At 42.2% G+C, this 23,275-nt stretch overlaps 2 protein-coding genes across 4 annotated transcripts in view; one reads left to right on the top strand and one right to left on the bottom strand.

Annotated features, from left to right (window-relative positions):
- Positions 1–23,275, top strand: part of LOC129763218 (E3 ubiquitin-protein ligase Ubr3) — a 184,028-nt gene that overhangs the window by 109,237 nt on the left and 51,516 nt on the right. For both annotated transcript variants that reach the window (XM_055762100.1, XM_055762099.1), the window contains exons 7-8: positions 16,184–16,419; positions 16,480–16,644. In XM_055762100.1, the coding sequence (XP_055618075.1) occupies positions 16,184–16,419; positions 16,480–16,644 (401 nt within the window). The remainder of the gene's footprint in view (positions 1–16,183; positions 16,420–16,479; positions 16,645–23,275) is intronic.
- LOC129763220 (uncharacterized) overlaps positions 16,708–23,275 on the bottom strand; it is a 40,526-nt gene continuing 33,958 nt past the window's right edge. For both annotated transcript variants that reach the window (XM_055762101.1, XM_055762102.1), the window contains 3 exons: positions 17,748–18,333; positions 17,312–17,692; positions 16,708–17,256 (listed from right to left, as the gene is read on the bottom strand). In XM_055762101.1, coding sequence (XP_055618076.1) covers positions 16,923–17,256; positions 17,312–17,692; positions 17,748–18,333 — 1,301 coding nt within the window. In that variant the 3' untranslated portion in view covers positions 16,708–16,922. The remainder of the gene's footprint in view (positions 17,257–17,311; positions 17,693–17,747; positions 18,334–23,275) is intronic.

The raw sequence follows: 23,275 nt of genomic DNA, 5'->3' as shown, positions 1-23,275 counted from the left end.
TTACAAGTTCCTCCGAAGAAGTCTAAGGTAGCGGCATTGAAAGGCAAAAAACAGGTTGGTGCTATTACATCTGCGGAACGCGGAGAAACAGCTACGGCAGTAATGTGCATGTCCGCAACCGGACAGCACCTTCCGCCGTTCTTCATTTTTCTTCGCATGCGGATGCACGAAGCTTTGAAGAAAGGGGCATCACGTGGAAGCAAATTTGCCTGTAATGCATCGGATTACATGACGGTCGAAATATTCAATGAGTGGTTCGATCACTTTTTGGAGCATGTAAAACCTTCTGAAGACAGTCCTGCCTTGCTCATAATTGATGGCCACTCGTCGCACACGAAGAACCTAGCTTTTACCGAGAAAGCTAGAGCTAACTTTACTGTTAAGGTTCTAGTTTTACCACCTCACACTAGCAACAAACTTCAACCGCTTGATGTATCCTTTATGGCACCTTTCAAGACGTACTACGCACAGGAAGTAGAGCGTTTCCTACAACAGAATTCAGGTAAAGTCGTCAGCCAATATGACGTTGCCGTGCTCATGAAACCTGCATTCATCAAGGCGGCTACTACGGAAATTGCTGAGAATGAGTTCGAAAAAACAGGAATTTGGCCATTTGATCGCAATATTTTTTCCGATGATGACTTTGCCCCGGCCACGGTGACTGATCAACCCGATCCTGAGATTCTTCGTGAAGAAGAGACGTTTCGATTGCATCTTGAAGGTGCGCATAGTCAATCGACCGTAAATCGCATTTCCTGTGAGGATAAAGAAGTTCAAGTGCTTCCCGAAGACATCATGGCTGATTTCGCAGAACCGGGCAGCATCTCAACGGCCAATAACCCGGTGTTTGAAATATCTCCGTCGATCATACTTCCGTTACCGAAAATGGTCACCCCGAGAGTCACGAAGAGAAAATGCCAAGCAGAAAAGGCAGCTGACATAACGTCTGCGAAAGCATCGAAAGACATTAAATCCATCAAAAAAGAACAAAAACAACGCTCTTCGAAGAAGCCTAAGCAAAATAAGGGCAAAGGGGACACCTCATCTGATAATCTATGCGAGAAATGTGGAAGCCAGTTTTCTGATTCAGATTTCGGGATAGGTTGGACAATATGCTAACAATGCCTTTCATGGTTCCACGCGAATGCTTTACTTCTGCTGCAACTATTTGTCCGAACTGCTCTTGATTCTTCTTTTTTTATTGTTTTTTTATTCCCACTGAAAATTGAATTAGTTTAAATACTCAAATGAACTTAAACCATCGATGAATTGTTTTTAATGCTTTATAAATAAACTTTCGTTTTGAAATATTTTTAAGTGTATCATTAAACTTTACAAATGAATTATCGTCTTCCTAGGAGGTCATTTAAAATATGCGTCGACAGGTTGTTGGCTACACCTTCTCCCGACTCATGTCCAATCACTGTTCGTTAGACGCGCTACTCTTTCGTTTCAATCTGGCCGGCAGCAATATCTGCGTTTGTGGCCGAGGTTACCACGACATCGAACACGTTGTTTGGTCGTGTGAGGTGAGGTGTGAGGGGCTAGAGGAAGGCAGCCCAATGTGCCGGTGAGAGATGTGTTGGCTCGGTTAGACCTCGATTACATGTCCCAAATATATGTTTTCCTTAAATCTATCGATGTTCGTGTGTGATTATCCTTATATCCTTATACCCTCCATTTCTTCCTTTGTGAGTAATTGGTCCGCTTGCTATAAACAGGAGAATGAAATGTAAATTCACAACAGATGTACGAATAGATTTAAGAATTGAGTGTGTGTGATTATCAACATTGTAATAATTTCCTTATACCCCATCCTTTTCCTGAGAAAAATATGTCACCCTTCTAATCTCGAGTCCACCGCGAGTAATCGGTTTCCCACATTACTAATCATAGATTTAAGAAAATTGTTCATATATATAGTTTTAAAAATATATTTAAGATTTCGGCTCCTTTAAACTTATGTAACTGAGCCTGTAAAAATAAACGAATTTATAAAAAAAAGGTTGTTGGCTATTTCAGATCCTTTTCCTTCCTTTGCGAGGACAATGGCCCGCAAAAATCCAGAAATTTTTGCATGGAGTGTATGTATTTGACCTCTTCTGTCGTTCCCTTCCAAGGATGAAACTGTCCACGAACAACATGAGTAGCCACTTCCCAATGCTGAAAACACTAAAATACGTACAAAAACTACAACTTTTCCGTAAGTGTCCATCTTTCCCACCTTAGTGTCCGTCTTACCCATTCCAGATGTCCGTCTTTCCCGACCATGTGAAGAAATAGTATTTCGATGCATTTTTTTTTCAATGACCCAGAATACATCAATGTTGAAATAAATTTACTAGTATCAACGCTAATTATGATAGAAAAGAACCTGAAGTTTCAATTTGTACAACAACTGTGATCATGAAAGCTATATGTGTAAAAATTGAGATTACACTTCGATGAAAAGCAAAGAAGACCAGATGTCGAAAATATTATTTTTTGCCTCCTAGGTATTCAACTCCTAAGCCTCAAAACTAATAGAAAATATCATAACTCAAAAATACAATTAACATAGTTTTGTAGAGCAGAAAGAGTTCTATCGAGTGAATACTCACTGGAAGTACACGAAATCAGATTGGGTGACGACCCTATGAAAAAATTGACAATGCAAATTTCCGCTGATAATAGCGAGACCCGAAATTCCAAACGAAGTGGTTTCACACGCTCGAGTGCTTGGGTCAGCGATTAAGACCCTCCTCGATGCAATAAAATGCGCCACAATGTAGGGAACATTACGAGTTCCAAGAAAACGCGACAATTAAAAACAAGTATAATGTTCGGCAGCGATAAGATCGAGAATACCATATCGATGCACGACGTCGCATCATATTCCATAGACGGGGCATTCATCGTGGCGATGGTGATCGCCATCATTTACTACCATTGGAGGAGAAACACGAAACGACTGCGCGAACTGGAAGGGGCGCAGCGGAGGATCCGACTCGATAGTGTGAATGCTGTATAATCAAAATAATGCGAACGCTGTATAATCAAACGCACATTTTGTGCTGACATGGAGAAACAAGAAACACCCAAGTGACCTAAGCAATGTAAAATTTAAGGAAATACAGTTCAGTCTAAAACCGACCGTGAAGGAGTTAGTACTTAGTCCGAAAGCCGTGTTGGGCCACTATGGCCCAATACTAACATCTTAATTTTAACGAACAACATTTGGTGACCCCGACGTGATCGCACTTCGAGCGATCACGGACTCGCGAAAGTAATCGATTCTGATAAGTGAAGTGACATTCTCTCCGCGCGCGAAAAAGTGATGCCATTGCATGGCTGTATAATCGGAAAGTGAAGTGACATTGTCTCAGCGCACGGAAGATGTTGCGCCATTAAGTGGCTGAAACCAAGAAAATGAATCTCCCATTCGCGGGAAGTATGGTGTGCCACTGCGTGGCTAAAAATTAACAAAGTGAACTTCCTACTCGCGGGAAGTATGCTGCGCCACTGCATAGTTATTACAATGCGCCACTGTGTGGCTGAAAATTGACAACGTGAATTTCCCATTCGCGGGAATCATAACATGACACTGCGTGACTGTGTGATCAATAAGTAAACTTCGCCCGTGAGCGAAGCACGGTGTGCAACTGCGTGGAAGATGTGTGATAAACACGAATTATTGTGACTGATGTGAAAAATTTGTAAAGATGAATTCTCGACATTCCAACGACCTACTGTATTCCATGTGCTACATGTATATTAGGGATACGGAGGAGAATTTGAAACAGGACCCGCGTCGTACGCGGGAAGAAGCTGCAGCGATAAAACTGATAATATCGCACATGTTCAACTTGGCGGCAGGAGCCGCGGTTATAAACAGATACGAAAGCAGATTTACCACTGAACTAAATAGATCGGCCGAAGCCATAGCCGACTATTTAGACTGGAGCATAATCAATGACCCAGCTAAGTATTTGAGTCAATCAAACAAGTAAAGCGGTTAGTAATTATCAAATCAAATAAACATGACGACAAACGAGGACGATGCCGTTGAAAGCTGGAAAAAGCAGCTAACGGCACTGGAGCAAAGCATTGCTCCGATTATCAAAGACGCATGCAAATTAGCAGAAGACGACGACGAAGTCGAAACATTACTAGTGCAACAAGAAGTACTAACAAGCTTGTACGATCAAGCTTGTGCAGTGATACTGAAAATTGAGGGCCAAACGGGGCCCTCCAAGAGACGGGATGCTCTCCTCCCCGCATATATCAAGTCCAGAGCCAGTTTGGCAAAGAGAATACGGCATGCGCAATCACAGACGAATGAACCGAGTCAGGATGAAGGTTCAAGGCAAGTACTGGATCAAACAATGATCACCGGCAATAGCAAGGCCGATTATTTACCCCGATTGGAGCTCCCGAAGTTCCGTGGGTCAGCCACCGAGTGGCTATCGTTTAAAGCCCGCTTTGAGAAGCGGATTGCGACCCTAAACGAGGATGCAAGCAAATACGCTTTCCTGGCGAAATGTTTAGAATACGAGCCCGCTCGTAACTCCTGCGAAGCACTCGAGAATTCAGGAGTGCCTTTCACTGAAGCCTGGGCCAAACTGGAAGCAAGATTCTACAAGAAACGAATCGCATATGAAGGTTACTTTTACACTCTGCTGAAAATTAAAAGGATACATAAGGCATCGCAAAGAGCGATACTAGGACTGATCGACGCTGTCGATACACTATTGTCCGCCACTCGACAAATAGCAAATGAACAACCTGGCGAACCAGATTGCATCGCCAATGGGTTACTAATATGCTTAGTGAAAGAACGATTGGATGAATCAACACTTTCTAAGATTGAAGAAAAGTTGGACCTCCAGCGCATTTATGTTTGGAGCGAATTCAAAATAGAATTAGAGCGGCTGGCTAACCAGATGACTTGCAAAGTGGCTGCCGAAACGGCACACTCTAGTCATCGACCCCAGCCGAAAGTCGTAGCAGCAATCGAAGGCAAAGCTGCGACCACCAAAGACAAAAGGGAAGCACAGCGGTGCTACGTTTGTCACAATGAAGGACACACAGCATTTACGTGTCCTAAATTCACGAAAATGAGCATCCCAGAACGATGGGAAACTATCAAAGCAGGGAGGCACTGCTTTAATTGCCTCATACCTGGGCACTCAACGAAGGAGTGCAAATCACAACGGAAATGCCAAATATGCAGCACGAAGCATCATACACTACTTCATCGTGGAGACTCTCCCAAGGGGGACGAGATCCAACAATTGCATCCCGAGAAGGATGTCAATCAAGCACAAGCAAGTTCAACGAAATGACTAGCTCAGGAAGAATACGTCTTTCTGGGCACAGCCATAATTCATGTTAAGGGTGAGCAGAAATGGCACCCTCTTCGATGTCTACTTGATTCAGGGAGTCAAGTAGAAACAATCACAGAAAAGGCTGCTCGAAGCCTAGGAATTCCGCAACACTCGGTAAACGTAACCATTAAAGGAGTTAGCGGACAAGCACATGTTAAAAGGGGTATCAAAACTGTGATAGCCTCTCATGCAAGCAACTACAATGAAAGTTTAGAATTGATCATAGTGCCAAAGATATTGGACGATCAACCAAGCACAGCTATTGATGAAAAGGGTATACGGATACCAGAACAATTGCACCTTGCCGATCCCCAGTTTTACAGATCGAATGAAATCGACATTCTCCTCGGAGCGAGAATATTTTTCAAAATTCTAATGCCAGGCCGGCTTAGCGTAGCCAACGGTCTTACGTATCAAGAGTCCAGCTTGGGCTGGATTGCATGTGGGACGCTACGTCACAGCAGCCCATCAACCACTGTATTGTCTGCTACAAGGTGTAGCAGAAATGAATTCGAATTCCCACAGGACGAAATGGCCAAACTCATAGAGAAGTTTTGGCGTCTTGAAGAAGCGTGCTTTCAAGACTGGGAACCAAAGCAACATGACGAATGCGAGGCGGAAAGTCACTTCCGCACAACGTTAGAGATCGCTCCCGACGGGAGATACATTACACGAATGCCCCTACGGGGGGAGCCGTCATCGTTAGGCGACTCTTATCAACAAGCATATAGAAGATTCACATCGCTTGAGCAAAGGCTCAAGCGGAATGCAGACCTGTACAAAGAGTACAGGGCATTCATGAATGAATATGAAACACTGGGACATATGGTACCAGTCACCACAGAAGACTTTCACAAAGTAAAGTATTTCATCCCTCACTCGTGTGTGGTGAAACCAGATTCAACATCCACCAAGGTTAGGGTGGTGTTCGACGCAAGTGCAAAGACGTCAACCGGAGTATCCCTGAACGATATACAAATCGTGGGACCAACCATTCAAAAGGACTTATTTGATCTGCTAATTGATTTCAAGACGCACAACGACGTGCTAGTAGCAGATATTGCAAAGATGTACAGACAAATTCACATCGCATACACAGACACTTGGTTACAATGTATTTTGTGGCGCGACAGCCCCAATGATCAATTGAAAGCGTATAGACTGACGACTGTCACATATGGTGAAGCGTCTTCATCATTCTTGGCCTGTAGGGCACTACACGAAGCAGCTGAAGATTATCGGTCGGTAAATCCGAGAATTGCCGACACCATTCAACGATCGTTCTATGTTGACAATCTAATGATTGGAGCGTCCAACGCAGATGAACTGACGGAGACGAAACGAGAAATAGAGCATGCATTGTCACTTCATGGATTTCCACTTCGAAAGTGGGCATCAAACAACGCAAGCGTACTGGAAGGAATTCCAGAGAAAGACTTGGAACCATTGATCCAAGTTGGTGACCAAGAGGTCATAAAGACATTGGGGATAGCCTGGAACCCCAAAACAGACGTGTTCCAGTTCATCAGTACGAAAAACATAGGTGAAACATACGAAGCGCTCACAAAGCGACAGATGGTCTCGAAGATTTTGAGACTGTATGACCCAATCGGATTGATACAACCTGTAATCATTACAGCTAAAATATTGATGCAAGAATTGTGGACTTATAACGTCAGCTGGGACGATGATGTTCCAGATCAAGCACTAAGCTCATGGAAGAAGTTCGAAGCTTCATTAGTGGAGCTCAGCAAGATAGAAATACCTCGGATGTCGACTCCGAGTCATACGATCGCACTAGATTTACACGGATTCAGTGACGCCTCCGAAAAGGCTTATGGATGCGTCATTTACTTACATGCAATCAACTTAAAAGGAGAAGAGAGTACGAATCTCTTATGTTCGAAATCGAGAGTGGCGCCTTTGAAGAAGGTCACTCTGCCCCGTCTGGAACTCTTGGCGGCGGCACTTCTAGCAGAACTAACTGCTAAAATAAAGAGCATTCTGGCCGGTCGAATCTCGTCGGAATATTACTACAGTGATTCACAAGTAGCGCTAAGTTGGATCAAATCTTCAAATACACGTTGGGGAACCTTCATTAGAAATAGAGTGCAGAAGATACACTCCACCACGAATCCAGAGCATTGGAAATATATATCTACGAAAGAAAATCCGGCTGATATGGTTTCGAGAGGAATTCCAGTCAGAAAATTACGCGAAGCAAAACTAGAATTTTGGTTACACGGACCGGAATGTATACGAAGAAGACAATATTATCTGCAGAGCGGCTACGAATACACTGCTGCTGCAGAACAGGAAGAGATTAAAGAACCAATAACACGATTGGTAGCAGCAACAGGAAAGGCATGCGAAGACTTAATCGCAAAATACCCGCACCATCACACTCATGACAAAACAGTAAGACACTTTGCATGGCTGTGTAGAGCCATAAACAATATGAAGAAGGTCAATAAAGACACAGGCATCAGAAACGAAAAGAGATCGGGCCCACTCACCACCACTGAATTGAATGAAGGACTAACACTCGTAGTCCGAATTATGCAAGCCACTATTTATCCAAATGAAGTAGCGGAATTACGAAAAACTGGGAAGGTGCCTACGAAAGGACCTTTCCAGCATCTCAACGCAATCGTCAGAAATGGAGTCATACATGTCACAGGGAGACTCCACAATGCAGAAATGCCCATCTCACAAAAGAATCCAATATTGATTCCCAAATCGCACCCATTTTCGAGGGTAATAATTCAAAAAATACATGAGGATAGATTTCACGCCGGAACAGATCTGGTAATAAACGAATTTCGACAAAGATTTTGGATGAGGGATCTCCGAAGGACCGTACAAGGAGTCATTCAACGATGCATCTTATGTGCCAAAGCGCGGCCCAGACGTTTACAGCAACGAATGGGACAACTGCCCTCGCCCAGGGTAAATGAATCAGTAGCGTTCACTCACACGGGAGTGGACTTATGTGGGCCATTCGAAGTATATCTCAATCAAAAATCGAAATGCAAGACCACAGCATATGCTTGCATCTTCATATGTTTTGCGACCAAAGCAGTTCACCTAGAAGTCGTCGAAGATCAGTCGACGGCAGCGTTCATATCAGCACTTCTCCGTTTCACATCAGTGAGGGGAATACCCGAGGTTATTTACTCCGACAATGGGCGGAACTTTGTCGGGGCCAGCAGAGAACTCAATCGTTTACGAAGAATATATAACAATGAAGTTTTTCAAAACAAATTAGTTGACATTGCGGCAACTCACAGAATAAGATTTTCATTCATTCCACCCCGAAGCCCCAGCTTTGGAGGACTTTGGGAAGCGAACATAAAGGTAGCCAAGCGGCTCTTTAGTGCAGCGGCCAGAGGAGCACAGCTAAACATCATGGAATTGCAGACACTGTTCTACCAAGTGGCCGCAATAATGAATTCGCGACCACTCACACCTGTTTACACGACGCCAGATTCACCGACCGCGATCACACCCGGTCATTTTTTGATAGCACGCCCAATGCTAGCCGTGCCCATCCCTACGCAGAGTGAGGATGGAAGCAATCTCACAACCAGATGGAAACGAGTACAATCGCAGCTCGAACAATTTTGGAGAAGATGGAGAGACGAGTATCTCCACCAGTTACGTGATTATGCAAAATGGACCAAGCAACAAGCCAACGTTAAGGTAGGCCAAATCGTATTGATCGGAGACGATCACCTTCCCGTAGCAAGGTGGCCTATGGGAATTGTCACACAAATACACCCTGGAGATGATGGAGTAGTCCGAGTGGCAGTAGTGCGAACCGCTACCGGAATTTACAAACGCAACGTGCGAACACTTGCTCCTCTACCAGTCGAGGAGCACACCATTCAACCCATTATAGAAGAGTATGACAACACAGCTGATAACGAACAGCAATCTCAAGCCGAAGCAATCGAACTAGAAGACGATCCCCCTCCCCAAGCACCCCAAATGATTTGGGACGGTAGACTACGCCCTCGTCCCAAAGGGGGGAGAAAATGGAAGTACACGAAATCAGATTGGGTGACGACCCTATGAAAAAATTGACAATGCAAATTTCCGCTGATAATAGCGAGACCCGAAATTCCAAACGAAGTGGTTTCACACGCTCGAGTGCTTGGGTCAGCGATTAAGACCCTCCTCGATGCAATAAAATGCGCCACAATGTAGGGAACATTACGAGTTCCAAGAAAACGCGACAATTAAAAACAAGTATAATGTTCGGCAGCGATAAGATCGAGAATACCATATCGATGCACGACGTCGCATCATATTCCATAGACGGGGCATTCATCGTGGCGATGGTGATCGCCATCATTTACTACCATTGGAGGAGAAACACGAAACGACTGCGCGAACTGGAAGGGGCGCAGCGGAGGATCCGACTCGATAGTGTGAATGCTGTATAATCAAAATAATGCGAACGCTGTATAATCAAACGCACATTTTGTGCTGACATGGAGAAACAAGAAACACCCAAGTGACCTAAGCAATGTAAAATTTAAGGAAATACAGTTCAGTCTAAAACCGACCGTGAAGGAGTTAGTACTTAGTCCGAAAGCCGTGTTGGGCCACTATGGCCCAATACTAACATCTTAATTTTAACGAACAACACTCACACTTTGCCAAACAGTGAAATAATCGTCGTAAAATAAAAGAAATATAAAAACGCCAATAGATTCTCGAGCATTTCCTAATAGATCGCAAAGAGATTTGCATCAATTGATAGCAAATATTTGTACGCATCTATAAGAGATGAAAAAAATTATTATTGCGAAATGTCAGCAATTATCTAAGCGCGTTAAATTCCGTGTTTTGTTTGGTGCTATTTGTGCTCCTCAAATTGTACCGTCCGAAAGGAGCAACCAGAGTAACAACTGTATATGGGCCTTCAGTTTTATGCCAAATCAGTTGGGTTATTATGATTACGGATATGACTGGTGCGGTGGAAAAATTTGACCAATTTGGTGCTAATCAAACAAGCCATTTGGATATGTGGCTTGCGATCTTCTACTTTTCTCACAAAAGAGACCACAAATTTCCAAATTAATTTAGAAGAAATTTGAAGACATATCTTACAATACAGTCTTGAATAACATGCGGGTACAGAAATACCCACGGCTTGCATGAATCAACAACTTCAATCTCTACTTTTTATACTATAGAGGCTTTAAACTTGAAAGTTCATTCGTCGCTTGTATCTGGAATGACGATTTTCCTAGGCTCCTCAGTTTAGAAGTAGGGTAGATAGGAGCAATATGGTCCCCCTAAGAACGAATCGTCCTAAATCATGTAGGAACATCTATAAATTTTGCTACATATTAAAACCTCACGATTTGAAACCTTATTGATCGATGTGGATTGTATGAATACGTTATAAAAAATATTTACCTGGGAAAATTACACTTGAATGTGTTCCCTTTCCGTCGATCGAGAACACTACGGGGCAAAATGGGCCAACATGCGGGCAATATGACCATGTTTATTGATACAATAATTTGAGCATGTTTTCGTAGGGGAATAACGTAACAAGTTCATAAAACGAAAGCTTATTCTATGTGGCAACTTTCACGTCTGTTTCTTTGGATTTCATTCAGTTTGCATGTACAAAAAATAACAATGTGATCAAAGTGATTGGACTACGTTGCTCAAATCAGGAACAGAGAATATCTGGGCATCGATAACATTGGGTCCGTTTATCGCCACCCGTAGAGGAACTGAATTGTGTCCCACAGTAGCAACATAAGGTGTCCTGTGGAATATTCTATAATGGTTGAAGGGTGTGTCACATCAAATTGCATCACGGAAAAAACGCTGTAGAAATTCGCCCAGTAGACCGATCCTTTTGAAAATTTTAGACAGTAAAATAGAAACTATTAAACAACTTTTGGCATTTTCTTTTTATTCATACTTCGAGCCCAAGCCCGTATGCTCGCACCTTCCTCTTTACCCCGTCCATAAGGTTCTGTACAACGTCAGGTTGTAGTTTTTTTTGAACAGAAATCCATTTTCTCTTGAAGTCCGCCTCCGATTTGACAACTTTTGGGTTCTTCCGGAGGGCCTGCTTCATAATCGCCCAATATTTCTCTATTGGGCGAAGCTCCGGCGCGTTGGGCGGGTTCATTTCCTTTGGCACGAAGGTGACCCCGTTGGCTTCGTACCACTCCAACACGTCCTTTGAATAGTGGCACGAAGCGAGATCCGGCCAGAAGATGGTCGGGACCTCGTGCTGCTTCAATAGTGGTAGTAAGCGCTTCTGTAGGCACTCCTTAAGGTAAACCTGCCCGTTTACCGTGCCGGTCATCGCGAAGGGGGCGCTCCACTTTCCGCAAGAGCAGATCGCTTGCCACACCATGTACTTTTTGGCAAACTTGGATAGTTTCTGCTTGCGAATCTCCTCCGGAACGCTGAATTTGTCCTCTGCGGAGAAGAACAACAGGCCCGGCAGCTGACGAAAGTCCGCTTTGACGTAGGTTTCGTCGTCCATTACCAGGCAATGCGGCTTCGTCAGCATTTCGGTGTACAGCTTCCGGGCTCGCGTCTTCCCCACCATGTTTTGCTTTTCGTCGCGGTTAGGAGCCTTCTGAACCTTGTATGTACGCAGGCCCTCCCGCTGCTTGGTCCGCTGGACGAATGAACTTGACAAATTCAGCTTATTGGCGACATCCCGGACCGAACTTCTCGGATCACGTCTAAACTGCTTAACTACGCGCTTGTGATCTTTTCCACTGACGGAGCATCCATTTTTGCCGTTCTTCACCTTCCGGTCGATGGTTAGGTTCTCGAAGTATCGTTTTAGTACTCTGCTGACCGTGGATTGGACGATTCCCAGCATCTTACCGATGTCCCGATGTGACAACTCGGGATTCTCGAAATGAGTGCACAGGATTAATTCACGACGCTCTTTTTCGTTCGACGACATTTTTCCAAATTTACGGAAAATTGACAGTGAAGCATGGCCAACGTGATCTATACACTCTTATCTGATTATAAGCGAAAGCTGAAGATTTAATTCCTAAAAAATAAATTTCTACAGCGTTTTTTCCGTGATGCAATTTGATGTGACACACCCTTTATTCCTTGTTCCAGCGCTCATCTGCCTTTTTCTCCGCATTTCTAGGATTTTGGAATTTTTGGTCGGCACCTGTTGAATAAAGACAATAATTTTTAGTTTACTTGCTGCTCCTCTGGAAAAAAAGTTACTGGAATCACTGATGTTTTATCGACGCTGAATTGTCTTTCTAGTGGAGTTTTGTATTTCTGCTGTACCGCCCTCCAGAAAATCGTAGAATTTCCCGATTGCAACGCAATTGAATCATTTAGTCCTGGCGGCGGAGGTTGCTTTTGATGTCCGAAGTGAGATTTGTGGGTGACACTTTCGAAAACCAGCCAGCCAAATTGGATCTCTTTCAAGGTTGTCAAAAAAAAAATCTCTTTCAAGGTTGTCAAATTAGTGGCCATAAATTTGGGGCACTGTTGTATTTGATGGGATTTTTGACGGCGGAGTTCTGGATGAATATCAGTTGTTGAATTTTTAATAATTTTCAAATATTCTATTTGATTAAATGATTCATACCGTTACAACATGGATGCTCTGGAAAATACATTTTTGGGCTTTAATTTTTTGTGACGTTCATGCTGAGAATCACAAATAAAAAACCTTTGATATTTGAATAGAAATGGGAAATGTTTATTCCATGGTTAACTTCACTTCTGTGTTTTAGAGAGGCTTTAAACTTTACAGTTCATTCGCCTCTAAGTTCCATGGTTAAAGAAAAGACGACACTTATATAGAATACGTGAAAAATGGAAAACAAGCATTTGATTTTTCAAAGATCGATTCTCTGGAACCGATTTAATCGGTGAATCGATCCATAGGTCGTTTAGAAAATCGATTCGTCAAGATGGATCTTTTTCTAAGGATCGCCCAATCTTAATGCAAACACCTTTCCGATCTATTAAGAAATATTCGAGTTATAAGCCTACTTACCTACCTACTTACTACTCACGATTAATGTATGACCGGTGCGAATTACGAATAACGTTCGAATGAGCTGCAAGTAATTCTGAATAGAAATAGACGAGTTTGAAGCTTCGAAGAATTTAGTTTTTCGGTCAAAGTGTTTTCGTGTGGTTTCGATACGGATAGATTCAATTGACTGTCGACAGTGCCCGTTGCGTTTCGGGTGGATATAGTTTGCCAATGGAATTCCACAAAGAACCAAAAAGGGAGTTTGATTTGTGCATCGGCTCGCGACGGACGTGTGTATTTGTGCTTCTCTTTTTATAAGGATTGTGGCGATTGTGTCTGTTTTTTGTGCGTGAAAGTTGGTATTTTTGATGGCCAATATGGCACCCTGTCGCTAATTAGTGAAACAAAATCATTTGGTTTGGAGGATGCGTGAATTTTGACTACGAAATGGATATGCTTATAGCATATCCATTTGCTATAATTGAGAAAATGTTCCTCGTCGCCGGCTCAGTTTCGGTGTGTTCGTGATTTTCAGTTCCCTACATGAGCCGCGGATGCATGTGTTGGTGTTATGTGCAGAGAGCGAAACGAAATTCTCGCTTTATAGCCACCAACACAGCGAGTGTATGTCGAAGTGGTGTGCAAGTGAAGCTGAGAGTTCTTGCAATGGATGTTGTGAGAGTATCACCGAAAAACTTTACTTGTTCAAGAGCAGCACAATGCCGTGGGAGGCGGAAGAGGCGATGAACAGTTTTGTTCACACATATCAGCAGTTGATGTTGAATTGGCCACAACACTTGTTAAGCTAAGTAGTATCTGTATTTAGGTTTCTTCCTTTTTCTATCTAATCGAGCTATGGTTCTGTCTCTCGAGTCGACTGCTGTTGATGGTTTATGTTATGTGTTGTGTGCTGCAGGGAGCAGAGGAGAGCACATGTGTTCGTGGCATGGTGACGGGTTTCGTCGGCTGCAGAGGGTTTTGCATCAGTGTGGAGTGGAGAGCGTGACCTTCATTGACCCCTGGAACGACGGTTTGTTTTCAGTCAGCGCTGCTTGGCTGCGTGGATTTATACAGTTTGCATTCCAAAGCGGCCAATAGACGTTCAGTATTATTGCGCAGTATTTTGGTTTGTGCGGTGTGGTTGTTCGTCTAGGGGCTTCAATATTGCCCCTAGACGAGCAATTGTATTGCGCAGACCGGGGTATTGCGCGGTAGTATTCAGAGTCTATGGCCGCTTAACGGTAACTAGAAGCATGCACATAAGTGTTGCAAAGCAATAGACTCGATATGACTTACAGATGTTACTCTCATTAAAAGCATCAAACCTCAATAGTTTCTGGCGAGTCCGACCCATCATTGTTCGTTTGTGCAAGAAAGTTTTTGAACGTTGAGGATGATGTGGATGTATGTTATGTTCTCTGTTTTCATTTGTTGATCGCGTGATTGTTTTCATATGGATTTGTTTCTTTGTATTGTGGGTTGCATTATGTCACGCTGTTATGATTTTGTTAATGAATCGACTTGACATGTAGATTTGTTTATTTATTACGTGGTGGGCCTGCTCTGGTGTGTGGGTGTGTATATTTTATTGAGTTTGTCCGTGTCCTATGATTGATCAAGATAGTTGTGTGTGTTGGTGTGTATGTTCCGGGGATGGAAGTGGAGTGGTGAACCCAGGGGTGTTTAAATAAGAAAAGAAGGGGAAGAGTCTCGTGCTCCGTTTGGTGGATACTGTAGCTCGCCGGCGCGTGGCCAGGGTACAGGAGGTTTTGAGTAGTTTTCGTGCTTGCTCAACAGAACGGAGACTTTTTAGATCTTTAATTCTTTGATGCTTTGGTTTTGGTATTCTCGATTCCGTTAATGCTCCAGTTCTTTAATTGTTGAATTCTTCAATGTTCATCAACTATTGCGTTCTTTATTTTTTTAATTCTTTAATTCTTCCATTCCTGTCTGCCGTCGTGATTGGAGGTCGATAAAGGGTCTGCTCAATGATTGCCGGTCAGATTAGTTTTAGAGGAGTTCTCTCGATGACCTTCTTAGGTTTCCCAAATATAGGTTTTCAACGTCGCATTTGAAGTTTGATAAGGTGTGTGTGCGATAAATGGCGATGTAAGTTTCTCATCTTATTGGTTTTAAAGGAGTTTTCTTGGTTACCTTATCAGGTTTCCTGAAAAAAAACTCCCCCGCCGCGATTGGAGTTCTATAAAGCGTACAATAGTTCTCTCGACGACCTTATCAGGTTTCCCAAATACGACTCTTCGCCTTAGCAATTGGAGAGATCTAAAGAACTTGCGATAGAAATAGAATACATACAATTAGTTTTATAGGTTTTCCTCCTCAGATTACCTAAAGATTACCATGTCGATAGCTCACGTTTACACAATCACATCACTTACCACAGTGAATCCTGATTTTTACCTCTCCCTACTAACAACTATCCTTTCCATGATAAACGCTAGGGAACCACGCTATAGAGGCGACCCTTCTGGCCTTCGGGTGACGAATATCATACTAACATTCCTTCCCTTCCCCTAGTGACTGTAAGGACGTGGCCGGCGTCGTTATTGATCATTTAAAGCTCGAATCACCGAAAATTGCACAACGAGAATGATTTGCTAGTCCCAAGCGTCATTCTGTGTGTTCTTTGTGCAATTTGGTTGGTTCAGGTCAATCACGGAGAGCAACTACGAATTGTACAGTCTACCCAAGCTCAAGCTCAAGCTCAATTCCACAAAGAACCAAAAATTGCACATTCCCGAAACAACCTTCTTAATTATTTATTTTTTTTATCTTCCCCTCACCACAGGAATGAACGTCAACGTGCGCGAGACGGGCAGCCACGTCGAGTTCGAGTCGAACTCGTACTACGCAGCCTTCAGCTGCGAGCTGGAGGCCAGCGCCTACCCCATGTGGTCCATCATATCCCACCTGAAGGACCCGTCCCATGCCCCGCTGGCGAAGAACATCATGTACTTCTGCGTGAACTATCTGCAGGATTGGCTGGATGCGATCAATTTCTACCACCATCCGAAGTTCGACAAGGTATGGGATGGTGTCATTGACGAATCGTGTGAAATATTGAACATTTCTCGGCGCTTTCAGGAGGACGGTTCCTTCAAGTATCAGGCATCGTTTCACTTCCCGCTGCACCGCTATCTGGCGGCGTTCATCTGCCAGGGCGTAAAAACCATGGGTATGTCGCTGAGTGACATCCTACCTTCGGCGGATCTGCTCCCGATGCTGATGATGCACCCGCTGCGGGTTCAGGTAAGTGCATTCTTCATTAACTACTTATTTTGAGGGGTAATAAAAAAAGCGTTGAGCGACACATTTAGGGGGCCAATGAAAAGCGCATAAAGCGCGCGTACTTTATTCGTGTATGTTTTCTTATTAGCGCGAAACGCTCTACTAGTAGCAATACATTTGAGATTAGATTAAGTTGTTGCAAAATTTTCCCGCTTCTAGTCTTTCTTCCCTTGGTTTATTCATTTTCATTCCAACGAAACGGGCGCGTAATACGTGTTGTGCCTCCTCTGAAACCCGGTTCAGCGCTGCCGCGGCAGTTGCCTTTCCTCCGATTCCGGCGGAATTTGGCTAGCGGGCGGCTGAACGTGTGGTCCAAAGTCGTACGTCAACACCTTCGGTGCGATGAATCCTCCGAACTTGGGTCGCCCCTTGTGGAACAGTCCGGCACCGGCTAGCGGGATGGGTTTCGCGGGAACCACCGGTTGGGCGTCGAAGAACGGTACGGTCGTCTGGGCGGCGTCCATTCCTCGGTCACTCTCCCGGAAGCGAATAAACTGGTTGCTCTCTGAGTCGGGGATGGATTTGGATGGGGTTAGCAGGGGGACGTGGGGGCGGTCTAACTTGACCTCGGTTCTGAAAATGTGGATCAATTAGATTATGAGATTGGACTGCAGTAGCGTTTGCTCACCTCTTTTCCTCACTGTGTTCGGTTTTGTCGCTACCGATCCAGATGCTCTTGTCGGGATCCACTAGCTTCCCGGTGCCAAAATCCATTTCGGTCATACGGATCTCCATGTTGAGATGGTTTCCCAGCAGGCGGAAACGTACCCCGGTGAGCACATACGACGGTTGCACTTCCAGATCGTCCAAGTCCAAGATTCGATTGTCGTGATTCAGCGTGTGGTAATCTTGGCCGTTGCGAACGTTCGGTGACAGGATGTTGTAGCCCTCGGCTTCCACCCATTCCAAAGTGGTGTTGTCAATCAGACCTCGCGGTAGGAGCGTACCCTGCTGTACAATCAGGTGAATGATACGGTTCTTCTTCACGAAGCGCATCCCCGTGACGATTCTGAAAAATAATTTTCGATTAATTGGAGGTATTGATATTGGAGGATCAGTCTTACTTGTTGTTCATCACGTCAGACACTGACTCCCGCATGTTAATGTACCGATCCGAGCGCGGTCCGGCATCATCGCACAGGCACATACAATAGCTGCAGTGCCAGAACAGCCAGCGCCACCAGGAGTCTACCTTGGTCGTCCCTCTCGGACAGTGACCCTTCTGGCCCAGGATAACCCCGTTCTCGTACTCTATATACTCGTACCGCCGGTTGCTGCTGGTGGCCGACGGGCAGATCCACATGTCCGAGTCCATGTACTCGCAGTTGTAGATCCTTCCGGAGCACTTCGGCTGCTTCGAGCAGTACAGATCCTTGTAGCACTGCTCCTGCTTGACGCCCCAGCTGTAGTGGGCACAGTTCTCCTTGCAGGTGTTCTCGGTGTTCATGTCGACCTCGTTCTCGACGTAGCCCTGCAGCAGTCGGGTAATCTGGAGGAAGGTTTCGCCCTCCTTCTGCTGGTTGCGCTCCGGATCGCAGCGCCAGTAGTCACGACTGGCCTGCTGCATCACCCGCTGCAGCAGCTGCTGGGTGCGGCTGGTGCGATCCTCGAAACGACGCCGCATCAGCCGGGACTCGGCGGTGAAGTTTCCTGCGAGGTGGTGGGGATAAAAAATGGTGAAGAGTACTACATTGAACGGCCTCGGCCAACGATGAGGAGGGTTAAAGCTCTCCAACGTGAATATGTGAAAAAATACGATCAACGAAGGAAAATATTAAGGAATTATCAACATCGAGTAACTGTGCGGAAGAACTTGTTAATACCGAATAATTGTTATTTTTTTTTCAAATGTATTCTAAGACTCGTGTCAGTGAAGTGCAGTCTGATAAGTGAATTATCGAAATTCCCAAGCTCCCTTTCATTTTTTTTGTTGTATGATATTCAACTGGCATTTTGGTAAACTTTTGGGCATTATATCCGCCCTATATTAGCATCTATCCAATGTACTATATGTGTATTTAGAGTTGATTGAAGGTTTTTGCTAAGTGCTTACTGGTAACCTGTGTATGCTTCGAATTTCAGTACATTTTTCTGTACCTTCTTGTTTGTTTGTTTTACTGCCCAATGTTATTAAAGAACCTTTAAGCTTCAAACATTTAAAGAAACTATAGAAGCACATTGTCAGTCCATTAATGCTTTTATATGCTGAGAAAAATGCTGATACACAGCTATTTGGCATAATAATTGCTGAATTACTGGCATAATAGAGCTATGAATTAATAGTTAAAGTTACTTGAACAGTTGCGTCAATTCAATTGATCATTTGGGAGAAATGAGACTGCTATTTCACCTTTCCGGCAATATATCTGCCCTACATTAGCATATAAAGCATAGCAAGCAATTATTTAATGTTCTGTGTGCGTGTATAGAGTTGATTTAGCGCCATTACTCTCATTTTGGCTACTTAGGTGAACAGGACAAATATAGTGATAATCATCTTTCATAATGACATACTGGAACGATTCGCATTTATTCGATTGTCGAGCGGTTACAGCTGGTAATAATTCGATATTAATCTTCTTGTAACCAAATAATTTTAGATACGAAGATTTTTACTCCTTGATCGGGAAAAAAGAAGATGTAAGCTGAAGATGTAAGAGAAGAATGCGATTCAAAGAAGGAAATTTGACTCTGGTTTAGCTCAAACCTTGGACGTATTAGGATACGCATTTCCTTATTCCGCTTTCTAGGAAAAATTGTAAATTGTGAATGATTTTTAATTTTTTTTTATAACAAATGAAAGGTATTTAAAAGAGCTTTCTAGAAAAAAAGGAGAACCTTATCAAACTACATTGACCGTAACGAGTGGTAATATGAAGAAGTTATGTCTAGCGAATACGGCGGGTGGTGTAGGACTTCACAGTCCTGAAGTAGGTTTCAACAACAGAATCAGGTCTGACGTTGTCATGTTGGAAAATTAATTTGTTGTGTCGATTCACTCATGCGTTGCGATGCGTTAAAACATAATTTCATACACATCACACCAATGTCAAATATTGCGTTTGAGAGACTGACAAAAATACTTTCGTACACAAGTGCTGCCAATGATACCACTATCTGTTATGACATCTATTGGAATACAGGTAGAATTATTCCACACACCATAATGAAAACTTAGGAGAATGTTTTATATGGTTTTTGAGATGTCAAGGGCAAAGCGACCCCAGCCTCTCTATATGATATTTGGAAAGCTGTGACTTTTTTACATAACAAATGAAAAGTTCAAAACAATGGGTTCTTCTGTTATTGAGTTTCATCGAATCACGTTGGTTAACACTGTTTTAAGGCAGGGCTTTCTATTAAATTCATTTGTTAATCTAATGATTACTGGACAAGAAATTATTCCTTTTCATTCTTGCGCCCGTTTTTTATGGTTTTTAGGTGCCTAGACTAAAGTGATTCCAGCTTTTTATATGATTTTTAGAAAGCTGAGACTTTTTAAACATAACTTAAAAAAATTATATAAGATATGTCCTGTTATTGAGAAATTTAAAATTTCACCGAACAGCACATTACACCGAATTGCGTTGATTAAATCGATTGATACAGGACAGCACTGTTTTAAGGCAAAAAATCACTTGTCCCAGAATAGGGAGAAATTATTTAACCCTATTCTGGGACAAGTAATATTTCCATGGATTTTGAAGTGCAAAGAACAAAGAGGAGACCCTGGACCTCCATACGATTTTTTAGAAGAAGAGATTGTTTTCAAAATTTTAAATAATATCAAAATTTCGGACAGATATGTTTTTCTGTTCTTGAGAAATTCGAAATTCAAGATTTCACCGAATAGCACATTAGCTCGAACTGCGTTCATTGAACCGCTCGATACAGGATAATACTGTTTTAACGCAAGGCAATTGTAATTTTAAGAAATACCCCTTGGAAAGAAATTATTTGGTCAAATCCTAATTGTTCGGAGGAACCGGATCTTTTCAATTTATTTCGTTTTTCTTTCGATTTTGAAATTTTATCGGATCAGGAGCAATAAGTTGTTTTGGTTGATTGGTTAGTGCCAAAAAAAACCTGGACATCAAAACATTTGTTCTTATACATTTTGAAATTCAGAGACTTAAGAGACCCTAGATTTTTACATGAATTTGGGAATCTGAGATCATATGATCTTATGTTTTTTACATAACATATCAAAACATATCAGAAAGAGATGTTTTTCGGATATTGAGAAAATCTAAATTTTAAATATCACCGAATTACGATGGTTGATTCTTGTGCGAGTTGTTCGGTGAAATGGTCTCTTTTCCACTTTATCGAAACATTTGTTTTCATGATTTTTGAGGTGACGAGACCAAAAAGCTCCTAGCCTTTTATTTGGTTTTGTAAAACTGAGGCCTGAGACTGAGAACTGATCACAAATCAGAAGTTCAGCAAGATTATGTCACTGTTATTGCGAATTGAGAAATTGAAAATTTAATCAAACAGCACATTACATCCAATCACTCTGAATGATTTGGTCGGTGCTGAATCCTGTTTTGAGGTAACGCTCGTAAAGCTTGTTGATCAAATAATTATTGGATGAGAAATTATTGCTCCTAATTTTTTTTCATTTATTTTTTGAAACGGATCTTTTCACACTAGTTGAATTTTTCAATCGAAATCGAAGTTTTATTTTAAACAAATATTAAAGAAAGAAATCGGAATAGCAATAACAAGTACAAATGAGAAGCAAACGCTGAGGTATTCTCAACTTCTCTCTTAGAAGAACAAGAGGGGGAAATAATTTGATACACTGAAACGTCTCTTTTCATCTTTTTTGCATTATCGATTTTTTTTAATGATTTTTGAAGTATGGAGACTAAAGAGAGTTTCATGTGAATTTTGGAAAGCTGGGACATTTTAACCTAGCAGTTAAAAAAAACATAAAGATTATATAGAGTCTTCAAACTACAAATTTCGCCTGTACCCTTGAAAAAGGCGTAAAAAAGGTCAATCAATGGAGAATCCTTGGATTGAACTCACCGTAATTCGTTTGATAAGTGGACGCGCAACTACTATTTTAACGGAGATCCTCCCAATATTTAGATGAATTCTATGAAAAAGGAGCAGCAATATATTGAGCTAACGCGAAAAAGGTGCAACATGAAATGCAGAAAGGGTCATTGAGTGACGTTTTGTGAATCAGAGTGACTTTCGCCGTATGGACATTTCCACGAAAATTGTCCTAATTTGAAGCATCTTCTGGATCAATTTGTGATTAAATCAACCACTGTTCAATTCTCAATCCTAATCTTTATCAGCCGAAGAGGTAATTACTGTTTTGACGTCCCGATTTGTCGACGTGATAATATACCGCAACGCATAGTAATATATTCATCACTAACTCACAGAAGTTCTTGAAGAATCAAGATTACCCTTAGTTTTTTTTCTACAATTTTCGAACGACTGCGCAAAACCATACAGAGATAGTTAGTTGGACATTGTCCTGTAGATGGGCAGCTACACGCCTGAAACCGGTCGACATTTGAGGTACCTCCTAAACCATTTAAATGTTAAGAAAAAAATGTTGTGTCTTGTCCCGTATCGCATCTCATCGTGTGTCATGGAGTTCTTACGTTGCACAATAGTTCAACATTCAAAATGGAATATGGTTCATTAGTGTTGAATTATAGAAGCTTTCATAGAAGGCTTTCTGTATAGAGCAATTCCACTCAGAATCAACAGAGAGTTCGTTTCGTATGACAAACCTTCTCATAATAGTGTATTAGAAATGAGGGAGATTTCTTTTAAAAGGACATTCTGGCCAGGATATTGGCTTCGGAACCTGAATAAGCTCCACAGAAACGTAATATATAGAATCAGCATTCTTCCAAAAATTACTCAAAGATGAGATGATAACACAAAAGAAAACATGACAGAATTAGATTTTAGATCATATGTTCAAAAATCATGTCAAATTACTATCTCAGGAATATCCGTTAATGATACAAAGCAAATTTCATATTTCAAAAATTAATTTTCGAATGAATATAATAATATGAGTTCGATGTAGAATCTATTTCTTGTACTTAAATTATCTCGTATGGAACAAAAAATGAACGAAAACAAAAAATTACCAATGTTTTCAACAGATGTAAAAAATAGTTTCGGTTTGTTGTTTGTGTTTTGCTTGATTACTCCTAACGCAAAAAAGTTTTTGTTTCATTAATTTTACATATTGTTGAAATGTTTTGCCGTTTCTTTATTAATTAGTTCTAAAAAAATTGACTCTAAGTGAATTTTTGCTAATGTTTTATTCCCGAAATATCTCCAAACATCCAGCAATATCGCAGCTTCCAGTTCACTTACTATACTTCTGATAATTCTGTCAGAAATTCGAGAATATGACCCGTTTGAAACAGAGCATTATCGAGTTTTGGTACTTTTCGCAAGGAGAAACCTCAAACCAGGTCTACCAATACTTGTCAAAGGGGGAGTTGTCATAAGGGAAGACGGGGTAAGACCGTCCCCCTAAGAAAACCAATTTTCATTTAAACGTCCTTCAGGATTTCCCCTATTTGTTGTACTACAGATCATT

This window comes from Toxorhynchites rutilus, chromosome 1, assembly GCF_029784135.1.
Source record: "Toxorhynchites rutilus septentrionalis strain SRP chromosome 1, ASM2978413v1, whole genome shotgun sequence".
Classification (NCBI taxonomy): Eukaryota; Metazoa; Arthropoda; class Insecta; order Diptera; family Culicidae; genus Toxorhynchites; species Toxorhynchites rutilus.
Note: the sequence above shows the minus strand (reverse complement) of the source record. Positions and strands in the feature narration are given on the sequence as shown.